Source organism: Pangasianodon hypophthalmus, chromosome 1, assembly GCF_027358585.1.
Source record: "Pangasianodon hypophthalmus isolate fPanHyp1 chromosome 1, fPanHyp1.pri, whole genome shotgun sequence".
Lineage (NCBI taxonomy): Eukaryota > Metazoa > Chordata > Actinopteri > Siluriformes > Pangasiidae > Pangasianodon > Pangasianodon hypophthalmus.
In genome coordinates, this window is record NC_069710.1 from 34,849,215 (window position 1) to 34,861,876 (window position 12,662).

A 12,662-nucleotide genomic window follows, 5' to 3' on the forward strand; every position below is an offset into this window, starting at 1 on the left:
AAGCTGCTGAATTAAACTATTCACTAGTCACTTTTCACAGAAACACATCAGAGTCTGATCTGTTTAGTGTTGGTGAATGTGAGAACATTTCTGTTTTTCACTGGGTCACACCCTTCACTCACCTCTCATCTTTCTTTAAGCGCTGGTTCACAGACACACTCATGTTGGAGGTATTATCTCGCATGATTACACCTTTAAACCTACACACACACACACACACACACACACAGAGAGAGAGAGAGAGAGAGAGAGAGAGAGAGAGAGAATTTGAATTTAAGAACTCACTTTATTTGTTCAGTCAGATAATAATTCACAATACTACTAAAAAAAAAAAAAACAATAATTACAAGGAAAGGAGCATGAAAATAAAATCAAATCCATTTCAAACAGTAAAAGGGAAAAAAGAAAGAAAAAGACACAATACCGCTATGGAGATATGGAGAGTATTTCCGGTCGAGTGGAGGAGCTTAAAATGGCGTCTTCTGAAAGACATGGCGTAGTTTAGTGACGGCTGTTTGCAGCCCAAAGAACTAGCGATTGTAAAAACATTGCAGATGTACAAATGAAGCACTGAGCCCAGTGACACCATTTTAAAAGAACTAGCGATTTTCCCCAATTGGAAGAGACGCCTGACGCTCCAGCGCTTCATTAGAGAGAGAAACACTGCAGGACACATATTTACTTCACTCCAACATGGCGGTGTTAAATCTAACCCTGTATCATCACACGCTTCACTTACAGGGAAATCAGGTCCTACAGTAAACTGTGGAAGTTACAACTTCAGTACAAATCAACTGAACTGTTCTTCATCTAGTGCACATTCACAACATTCACATATTAGAGCTTTACATTTACATACTTACTGTGTTTTTCTCCTGCCAGTGATTTGCTTCCTTATTCCACAAAATGGCGTTTCTCTTAAACCGAAACTTGTTTAGTCCACAGAGGAGGAAGTCAGGAGGTGGAGTCAAAGAATACACACACACACACACACACATTTCCTTATCATACCAACTGAAAAACACACATACAAACACACATATAGAGTAATGAAGATGTTCTTGCATGATCCAACCTGCTTTCAGTTTATATCTACAGTATGTGGTGTTATGTGTCTACATATTGTGTGAATGTAAATATGTGAGGTAACTTATATACACACAACATGTATAATTATCTCTAAATATAGTAATTTTAGACACATACATACAAATAAAATACACACACAGATGCACAGTTTAAAATGTTAGAAAGTTAAACATGTTTCAATCATAAAATGTTAAAATTTAAAAAAGAAAATCTGATTTTAGCTTGTACTTGTACTTAAGGGGGAATGTAGTTGAGGGCTGTAGTAGCCTGTGCTCACTGTTTGCAGTGGAATTAATTGAACACATTTTACTCCAGAAAATAAAAATTTAAATAGCTCATTTCTCCTCTCACCATTTCTTATCATGAGCTATAGTTGTGTTCATTGTGCATGTCTTTCCACATCTTTATCCACTGAATTCTTTGCTTGGGAATTTTTCATTTCTGTACATTTCTGTTCATTTTCAAGCACAATCTAGGTGTTAACAGGTCAGAGGTAGAATTACAGTTACTGTTTTATAAAAAAAAAAAAAAAAAAAGACTTTTAATTCATAATGTTTACAGATTATACACTGATCAGCCGTAACATTATGACCACTGACAGGTGAAGTGAATAATATTGTTTATCTCGTTACAATAGCACCTGTAAGGGGTTGAGATATATTAGGCACCAAGTGACCAGTCTTCTCTCTCCTTTTTATCCTCACCCCAGCTCACTGCAACACAGAAGACTCATTAGTAGAATTCGCCACAGGTGTGCATTCCTTATCACACACCTTCTCCACCCTCCATTCACAAACCGTCACTCGACCATGCCCCTGCTTCCACATACCCCAAACACCGGACTCAGGCTGGGGAGCCATCTGGCCTGCCACCAACTTTTACCTGAGTGAAAGCCTGCTGGCATGGCTCTGTCCACTGGAACAGATCTAGCGCCCCCTTTTTAGTGAGATCAGTCAGCAAGCTGGTGACATCCGAATAATTAGGCACAAAACTACAATAGCAGCCAGCCAGCCCCAGAAACTGTCTCACCTCCTTTTTGGTCTTGGGTCTCGGGTAGGCCGCAATCACTGCTGTCTTATCAATTTGGGGATGCACCTGCTCATGGCCCAAGCGGAAGCCCAGATACTTCCACTTACCCAATCGCACACTTCCCTGAGTTCACCGTGAGTCCCGCCTGCCTCAGCGATCTCAGAAAAGCCCTCAGGTTCTGCCAATCATTACTGTAGATAATGTCATCTAAATAGGCAGCGGCATGAGCAGCGTGTGGACGGAGGATTCTGTCCATGAGTTGCTGGAACGTTGCAGGGGCCCCGAACAACCCAAAAGGAAGGGTTACCAATTGGTGTAACCCAAAATGAGTGGAAAAGGCCATTTTTTGCGAGATATTGGAGTCGAGGGGATCTGCCAATATCCCTTTGTTAAATTCAGTGTTGAATAAAAGTGAGCTGCGCCTAATCGATCGAGCAGCTCGTCAATGCAAGGCATTGGGTATGCGTCAAACTTAGACACCGCATTGTCTTTTCTAAAGTCCACACAAAAACGGACAGTCCCATTGGCCTTGGGCACGAAAACCACTGGGCTGCTCCAGTCACTGTGGGACTCCTCGATTACTCCTATGTCAAGCACAGCCTTAAGTTCATCCTGAGTAACTTTTTTTGTGTTTGGGCAGATGATAGGGGCAGCTGCGTACTACGACCCCTTGGGTTGTCTCTGTGTGGTGCTCTATGTGATCATTGCGACCGGGGAAAGGCGAGAACACGTCGGAAAACTCTGCTTGCAATTTAGCCACAACCGTGATTTGGGAGAGAGAGGTGGTCTCCATAAGGGACCGAGGTGGATTGAGCCGCTGTTTTTAGATTTACCTCCAGGCCTAGCTCCTCCCTCTGCGGAATAACCATCAACAAAGCCACGGGAACCACCTCCCTCCAGGGTTTAATAGGTTAAGGTGGTACACCTGCCGCGCCCCGCCTCTAACTGTTCGCCTTACCTCATAGTCGACATCCCCAACCCGTCATGTGACCTGAAAGGGCCCTTGCCACTTGGCAAGTAATTTAGAGCTCGACGTGGGTAGTAAAATGAACACTTTATCTCCCGATGCAAACTCGGGATTGACGTTCTTGCGCCTGTAGCAAATTCTCCTGGGTTATGTGGCCTAAAGTGTGGAGTTTTGCTCTCAGGTCAAGAACGTACTAAATTTAGTTTTTACTGTTAGAAGGTCCCTCCTCCCAGTTTTCCCGAATGACGTCGAGCACACCGTGAGGCTTCCGCCCATACGATAATTCGAAAGGGGAAAACCCTGTGGAGGCTTGCAGGACCTCTCGCACTGCAAATAACGGAGACTCTAGCCACTTATCCATGCATCGTCGTGAACAAATTTACAAAACATGTTTAACGTTTGATTGAAACGTTCCACCAGCCCATCCATCTCGTGTAGTGTTTGTGACATAAAAGACGTGCCCTGATCAGTCAGGATCTCTTTGCAGATCCCAACTCAGAAGATAAAACTGAAGAGTGCTTTTAGGGTGGCTGGCGGATTCACCCACCACCTGTGAACATTGCCGCGAATGCCTGGCCAATAGAAGCGGGTCATGAAACGGTCCAGTGTTTTATCCTGTCCTAAGTGCCCCGGAATCGGATTATGGTGAGCTGCCTGGAATAATAATTCCCGATGGCTCTTCGGAACCAACATCTGGGTCATTTCCTCTTGTGATTGAGTGTCCTGCATCACTTGATATAACCTATCCTTAATAATTGAAAAATAAGAGTGGGAGAGCACAGCTAAATTTGCTGACCATCGATTACCCTCACTTGGTCAAAGGCGTGCATCGTGTGACTGCTCCAAGGAGAAATCCCTGAGAGAAATCCCCACCAAGAGGGGAGGAGTGAGCTCCCCCGGCTCTCCATGTCCCCATGACATGGAGCTGATGTCGATGTCACGATCTCCCACGAGGTCGATCACATACTCGGCACCGCACCCCTCAACCAGCAGCTACCTCCGGGAGGTGTCCTGGAGCTTCTGGGCGAAAGCAAATGGGCGGCTGAGCTTGTGAAAGGTCTGCGAATGGCTGACCTGTTGCAAAACCGCCCATTTCAGGTCCGAGTAGTCCAGCATATTGGCGACTGGCAGCTGCTGGGCCACGAGTTGGGCTTCCCCAGTCAGGAACGGCAACAGGCGGGCTGCCCACTGACCCTCGGTCCAGCCCCACGCCACCGCGGAGCGCTTGTACAGCTCCAGGAAGGCTTCCGGATCATCCTGCGGTCCCATCTTGGTGAAGGCAACGTGGGGCATGGCCATGGCAGCCGCTGGGTCCGTGGCTGGGATAACGGCCTGCTGGACCAGGCTCTGGAGCACCAGCCTACCCGCTGCCTGTGCATCGAGCAGTTCTTTGATCCGCTGCTCCTGGTCTCAGCACAGCTGGAGGAGGGCCTGATGCTGGGTCTGGTGGAGGCTGGAGAGGGACGTGATGATATTGGCCAGTGGTGAGGACTCCATGCTGGTGTTTCCTCAATTCTCCTGGGATTCAGTACCAGTGTGAAAACTTCACAGGTTCGCAGGTGGAAATGAGAAAGCAGGAGGCAGGCTTGTAAACAATTTAGAGGCGTTTCAGAGAAATTTGGTCGACAGAAGTTACTGTTCTGTTGAAGGAAAGGCTTAAAATGAAGAGACGGTTAGAGACTGGAATGATGATAAACGTATCTCAGAGAAAGAGGGATAACATGGAAAAGGATGAACAGCAAGAGAAACTGGAGCTCCAGCTGAGAGAGAACAAGGCCAGAGAAGCTTGGACCATAGCAGTGATTAACGCTCTGGTGAAAGAAAGGGTTGAAATGAAGAAAAGCCGAAGAAAAAGAGAGGATGGCACTCGAGCTTCAGAAAGAGATCAAGAGAGATTCCAGCTCCTGAAGAGAGAGAGAACTGTAGAACTGAAGAAGGAAGCAGGAAATAAGGAGGGACCCAAGAAAGTTGATAAGAAGCTGAAGTACTCTCCCCTACAGTGGTTCCAGAAGCTCTGGAAGAAGGACATTAAGGGGTGACAGCAGATAGAGAAAGAGTGAGAGAGACCGGAGCTCCAGTGGAGAGAGAGAGAGATCTAGAAGCTCAAATGAGAGAAGAGGAGGAAAGGTTTCAGCCTCAAAAGGAGAAGATGGTGCTGGAGTTTGAGAAGGAGGCGGAGAACATGGAGAAGGAACTGCATCAGATTCTGGTGACAGTGGTAAACTGAGAAAATGAGGAAGATGAGGAGAAAGAAGAATCTGTGAGATTAAACTTGGGGTCGAGTTCAGAGTCGCTTCAGTTCAGAAGATACAGGAGTAGATTCAGTAGATTCAGACTCGTGCTGTGCAGGTGTTTAACTGGATTTTCTCAGCAGAACATTGATTGAAATGACCTGTGTATAGTTGTCCCAAATTTTTCAGAAAATTAACTTGACTCACGACCAGAGTGTACACCCTGGTGTGAGAGGGGAAAGGAACGGGACAGTCTCTCTCTCAGCACGCTCGCTTCACACGAGTCCCTTGTATGTGTGTGTGTGTGTGGGTTCATGGCACCTCATGCTCTCTCCTGATGACCATGCTTGCCGAGACTTCTCCGCACGCTCAGGTCAGCCACCCACACGCTCTCTGTTCACGCCATACATCATAAAGGTTGCGAGGTTTTTCAGGTAATTCAATAAAATAACTTGTACACTCAGAAACATCATTTTCAGCAGCTGCATAGCACGAGTCTGAATACAGAGAACTTTCCCCATGTAAATACTGACACATCTTTTTGATCTTAAGTTGTCGACTCTGGATTTGTCCCTTATTAACCATCCTCCTCTCTTTCCAACTGAACAATGAACATCTCACTTTAAAATGACACTTTGTTTTGTTTTGGTTTGTTTTTATAATTATGGATGAACTGATTGCACTAATTTGACTTCAATCATGAACTCTCTAGAACTAAGGTGGGTTTTGCTCTACAGTAGCAGTTCGTGAACGCGTCTGGTGGCTAGAATGAGGGCGGTCACCATAGCGATTAGCAGCTCCACATCTTTGGCCATGAACATGTTCTGGCTGTGAAGGTCCAGATGCTTGAACTGCTTCAATACGGACACATGATCAATCTGAACATCTGAATGCACCATGGTGTTTAAACAAAATATTAATAACACATACTGTTTAAATGGCATAACACACACACACACACACATTTCCTGCCTCTTCAGCTCGTCAGAGTATGCTTGTGGTAATAAAAATACCTCAAGTACACTTTTCAAGCAAAACATTTCCCAAAAAATAGATTGTTATGTTTAAAACTATGAAAATAATATGATATACTGGTCATAATTAGACAAAAAAAGTATTTGGACACTCAGTTAAAAACTCTAAGAGTGCTTGTGGTGTCTTTCTTTAAAATAAATGCCACTTGGCTTGACATGTTGTTTACTAATGCAGTGAAATGCATACATTTGTAAGTGTGGCTTAAGCGTCCAAATACTATTTGGGGTCTCTGTATATAAAAAATATAATATAGTATAATTATAGGATAAATTGCTTGTTGTTATGGTTACCTTCCAACATGCTTACATGATAAGATAAGATTCAAGAATTTGGAACAATCGTGTTTACATGGATGTAAGATATACAGTTGAGGTCAAAAGTTTACATCCCCCTTTGAGAATCTGCAAAATGTTAATTATTTTACCAAAATAAGAGGATCATACAAAATGCATGTTATTGTTTATTTAGTGCTGACCTGAATAAGATATTTCACATAAAAGATGTTTACATAAAGTCCACAAGAGAAAATAATAGTTGAATTTATAAAAATGACCCTGTTCAAAAGTTTACATCCCCTTGATTCTTAATACTGTGTTGTTACCTGAATGATCCACAGCTGTGTTTTTTTGTTTACTGATAGTTGTTCCTGAGTCCCTTGTTTGTCCTGAACAGTTAAACTGCCTGCTGTTCTTCAGAAAAATCCTTCAGCTCCCACAGATTCTTTGGTTTTCCAGCATTTTTGTGTATCTGAACCCTTTCCAACAATGACTGTATGATTTTGAGATCCATCTTTTCACACTGAGGACAACTGAGGGACTCATATGCAACTATTACAGAAGGTTCAAACGCTCACTGATGCTCCAGAAGGAAAAAACATGCATTAAGAGTCGGGGGGTGAAAACTTTTTGAATTTGAAGATCAGGGTAAATTTAACTTATTTTGTCTTCTGGGAAACATGTAACTATCTTCTGTAGCCTCTGAAGGGCAGTACTAAATGAAAAAATACGATATTTAGGCAAAATAAGAAAAATGTACACATCTCCATTCTGTTCAAAAGTTTTCACCCCCCCGGCTCTTAATGCATGTTTTTTCCTTCTGGAGCATCAGTGAGCGTTTGAACCTTCTGTAATAGTTGCATATGAGTCCCTCAGTTGTTGGAAAGAGTTCAAATACACAAAAAATGCTGGAAATCCAAAGAATTTTCTCCCTGCCTTATCACAACCATGTTAAGAGTTATGAGCGCGTTAACGTGAATGTTTTGGCACCAACAGCCTTCTAGATAGTAAATTATTTACTACATGCACGAGCAATGACGCAATCACTTCGGTACTCTGTAAGCACCTGCATCACCTGCATCATCATCATCATCATCACCTGCATCATCATCACCATCATCATGATCATCACCATCATCATCATCATCATCACCATCACCATCATCACTATCATCATCATCATCATCACCATCACCATCATCATCATCATCACCATCATCATCATCATCATCATCACTATCATTATCATCATCATCATCATCACTATCATCATCATCATCATCATCATCACCATCACCATCATCACTATCATCATCATCATCATCACCATCACCATCATCACTATCATCATCATCATCATGATCATCATGATCACCATCATCATCACCATCATCATCATCATCATCACCATCACCATCATCATCATCATCATCATCATCACCATCACCATCATCACTATCATCATCATCATCATCATCACCATCACTATCATCATGATCATCATCATCACCATCACCATCATCACTATCATCATCATCATCATGATCATCATGATCACCATCACCATCATCATCACCATCACCATCATGATCATCATCATCAGCATCATCATCATCACCATCATCATCACCGTCTTCATGATCATTACCATCATCATCATGATCACCATCATCATCATCATGTATACATGTACGTTGTGAGCGCGCGCTCTGTGTATGTGTGGCTCCATTCCATAAATAAATAAATAAATAAATAAATGCACAGGCTAAATACAGTAGTGTATAAAAGCTGTATGAACTTGAACTGTATGTGCTGCACTGTATGAGGAAACTGGAGCTGCTGCTGAAGCGCGAGCGTTCAGTAATAAATAAATGAAGTAATACACACACTGCTGCGCTAAACAGGATGTAGAAGGAGTGCGTGGGGTCACGTGACGCGCTGGTTTCATGCACTCTTTACTACAGTAGTGTGAGTTCAGCCTATAAGGAAAGTATTTCAATGTGACCTGCGTCCGCCATGCTGCTTTAACAGTACTGCACGCGCTCTCACACACTCACACACACACTCACACACACACACACACACACACACACACACACTGCAATCCGGTGCTTATCAGCGAAAGTCAGCCAGCTTCCCGACGGAGAGGTAAAGGTCGAATTATTTTATACATTTCCAGCCTATATGTGTGTTTATATCTACATTTCAGTGATGCAGTTTATTCCCTTTAATAACAATAATAACAATAATAACAATAATAACAATAAATCCATTAATTTGCGACATATGAAGTGAAAGTAAATAAGGAAATAGTGTGTGTGTGTGTGTGTGTTCTACCTGTAATGTAACAACGCCGAGCTTACACTCACTTCCTGCTCCAGTAATTAGATATATTTATGTATATATGCATATAATATATAATATATAATATAGAATATATACACAGATGTGCCGCAGTGTCGCGTGCGCTGTTTGCACTGACACTGCCCTTGTCATGTACATCCCTCACACGCGTGCTAATCTGCTTAAACACTGCACATTATATATATATATGTGTGTGTGTGTGTGTGTGTGTGTGTGTGTGTGTGTGTGTGATAAATGAACCGGGGATCATTTCTGGAATAATCCACCTTCAACAAGACGAGCGCGCGCGCGTTTCCCAGTGTGCTGATATGCTCTGTGTGTGTGTGTGTGTGTGTGTGTGTGTGTGTGCGCGCGCTCGTCTTACACACATTTTTAATCTATTTAACTGTGATTAGACTGCATTGTATTTCATTGCATTTATTTCAGGAGGTGTGTGTGTGTGTGTGTTTCAGCATAAAGTGTCCGCTTTGTGTCTAAGTATAAACGGATTAAAAGCGCTCGCGCTGTGCGTGTCAAGGATGAATCGAGAACGAATCGACTCCCTTATGAACGAGTCTTTTTCCCCGAATCGACTCGCACGCTCGGATGAACGAAGGAACTTGGTTGCCGTTGGAGTGTTTTTGAATTTTTTTTTTTTTTTTTTTTCAAATTAACGGCTCGTATTAGCAACCAGGCTAACGACTTTCAGAAAGGAAAGGTTACATCGAGAAGTCTTACTGCTCTATTTTTATTCACTTTTACACGATTATTCCTGAAGAGACAGTGAAATATAAATCAGCCATGTTGAATTGGTTAGCTGTGTGAATTACAGTACACTCCTCAGACCCTAAAGACATATTATTTAATCAGTTAGCTAGCTGACTTTCACTTGCTTTAAAATAGTGGTTTTCACTGATTTTACAACAATATAATTCATCCAGATTCTGTAATTATGACAATATTAACACAGAAACACTAACTCAGTAATATTTGAGTGCTGTTCTTTGGTGCAGGATTGTTACATGGCGGCCATCTTGATAAGTTTGATAAGTAAAAACATGTCTGCTATTAAATTAAGTTGTGTGTTGTCATGTCTATTCCATATAATACTCAGACAGTAAGTACCAGATCAGACTGAAGAGTGTGTAATAAAATTGTAGCGTGCCTTTTCAAACTTAGACTGAAGTAGCTCAGTGGAAATATTTATCGAAATTCTGCGCATGTTGGTGTGTTTTGTGCGCAGGTGAAGGCGCGATGGCGGAAGATATTCAGCAGAAACTTCAACAGTACCGCACGGCTCCATTCGACGCCCGTTTCCCAAACCAGAACCAGACCAGGAACTGCTGGCAGAACTACCTGGGTCAGTACGAACCTGTGCACTAAAGCAGAATCTCATTCTGAATAATCGCTAGTGAACCAGATTAACCAGATTTGAACTATGTGATGCTGATTGACACGACAGATCTTTCACATGAACACAAGACACTAAATGTTGTATTTAATGTTGTGGAACGTCTGTGAAAAGTTAGTTCCTGTTATTACTTACTTATAATAGCTACAAATAGTCCTTCCCTCAGCATCATTTACAATTACATACATAAGATTACAGTCATAACTTTAATGCTCTCTCAGAGCCGCTGCTGATTGGCTTAAAAAGAGCGACGTCCCAGAATTTACGCAGCTCCTTCATTTCTGAAACGTCCCGATGACCAGACATTCCCGGTGTTAGTCTGTTTCGCTGGTCGCTTCACAGTGCTGATGGTTTTACCCTTTGTGAGGGTTGCTCATAAAACTCATAAAACACTCAAAGCTGTACAGTATATGTATTTTAAAATGATAGAAATTACAGCTCGTAGATCACATTACTGATAAAACCACAATGCTTAAAAACCTTAAAGTTACAGCTTTACCTCTGACTGTTACAAAGCGCTAACACTGGTGTCTCCTTCCCTCTGAATGAGCTGTTACTATAGAAACTAGGGATGCATCGATACCATTGTGTTTTTTTTTTTTTTGATACTAGTCATGTCGTAAACGTACCGAAGGTGTTATGTAGCTCGGTTTACGTTGGTCGCTGCTTTGTAGTTTTTGTAATGAATTCCTTGTGCTGAGTTTTATGTTTAAGATGTTCTATCTGGTTACTTCTATCGTAGGAAGATGCTGTCGTTCCTCTTCTTGATATTTTCACAGCACAGATTGCAGTCTGTTTTATTTTGATCATTAATTGTGAAATATGTCCATCATTTTGTGTCGTCTGTTCATTACTGTTACAGCGTACACAAGCATTACGTCATATAGTATCACCGAGCACGGTACCGGGCCGATATCTGATACCAGTATCCGTATCGATGCATCACTAATAGACGTGATAACGTATTTTAACGAGTACATTAATATAAACCTATGATTTGCAGCTGCACTACTGTCACAGCTGCTGTTATAGAAAACTAATCAACCAGCTTCTTCAGGTATGAGATAGTTTAGGTCAGAGGTGATAGTAGGAACACTGAAGAACCCTCTTTCATACCCACACACACAGATACACACACACACACACACACACAGACACACACGGTTGTGTTAATTTATAGCTGTGATCTATTATTACAGATTATCACCGATGCCATAAAGCACTGGAGGCCAAAGGGGTGGACGTGGCTCCCTGCGACTGGTACAAGAGGGTGTATAAATCACTGTGCCCTATTTCCTGGGTATGACACACACACTCTCTCACACACACACACACACACACACACTCACACAGAAAACTATCCTGATAATCACATTTCATAGCGCAGTATTCACCTAGTTTCCATCACAGCCGAAGATAACCAGGGATCTACATATGAGCTCAGTTACATCAATGCACCGAAATACAGTCAACGGCTTTGGACCAATGAGGTTCCAGATTCCAGGATGTGAACATGGTACTGGTAAACGTTTAGCCACAGCTAAGTTAACTAATGTTAGTGATTCACAGGTGGTGGTTGTCATGGTAACGGTAAATCCTAACAGGTTTCGCTGAAGAGGGTGCGACAACGTAAATAGAGACTCTGATATTGATGTGTCTGATATGTCACTCATGAGCTAGCTCACTAGTGGGGAAATAACCGGCTAGTCAAATTAGCTAATGCTAATGATATTCGTGTAGCATGGATGGATGGAGGACGAGGGGGCGTGTACAAATTAGCATATTCATGTATATTCATAGATCCTGGTGTCTCTAACGAGGGCAAAGATGTATACAGGTTCCTAAACCATTTTTAAACTTTTTCTATTATTATATTATTCTATATAGATAATTTTAAATTGTGAAAAAATATGTTCAAGGTGATTTTTATTTTTTTTTATATTTACAAGCTGATTATGGGATTTTAAAGAGGAAATGTGTGTGTGTGTGTTAGATTGAGAAGTGGGACGCACAGCGTGATGATGGAACTTTTCCAGGGAAGATCTGAAGATCTCTCTCCGTCCTCCTCCCCATCATCCTGAAGGGAAATGTGTGTGTGTATACGTGACTTGACCCTGTTCCCCTGCCGAGTGGGACCTGAGCTACATTTCCCACGATGCACCTGTGGCTCAGCAGGGCAGGGTGAATCTGTATAGTCATTCCTAATTACAGTGAAATCTTTGTGTTGCAGCTTGTGTATTAAAGCTCTCAGGCCTTGTAACACCACGCTGGTGTGTGTTTGT

General features: G+C 42.3%; 2 protein-coding genes across 2 annotated transcripts in view; one reads left to right on the forward strand and one right to left on the reverse strand.

Moving 5' to 3' along the window:
* LOC117597395 (uncharacterized) overlaps positions 1–989 on the reverse strand; it is a 273,283-nt gene extending 272,294 nt beyond the window's left edge. The window contains exons 1-3 of the mRNA XM_053235527.1: positions 864–989; positions 425–482; positions 123–200 (exon numbers count right to left, since the gene is read on the reverse strand). Coding sequence (XP_053091502.1) covers positions 123–184 — 62 coding nt within the window. The 5' untranslated portion in view covers positions 185–200; positions 425–482; positions 864–989. The remainder of the gene's footprint in view (positions 1–122; positions 201–424; positions 483–863) is intronic.
* A 7,622-nt stretch (positions 990–8,611) lies between these two features.
* Positions 8,612–12,645, forward strand: LOC113524641 (cytochrome c oxidase subunit 6B1). Its single transcript, XM_026910985.3, has 4 exons — positions 8,612–8,774; positions 10,213–10,329; positions 11,580–11,680; positions 12,374–12,645. Exons 2-4 carry the CDS (start codon positions 10,224–10,226, stop codon positions 12,425–12,427), a joined length of 261 nt encoding a protein of 86 aa, XP_026766786.1. The 5' UTR covers positions 8,612–8,774; positions 10,213–10,223; the 3' UTR covers positions 12,428–12,645.
* Positions 12,646–12,662: the final 17 nt, after the last annotated feature.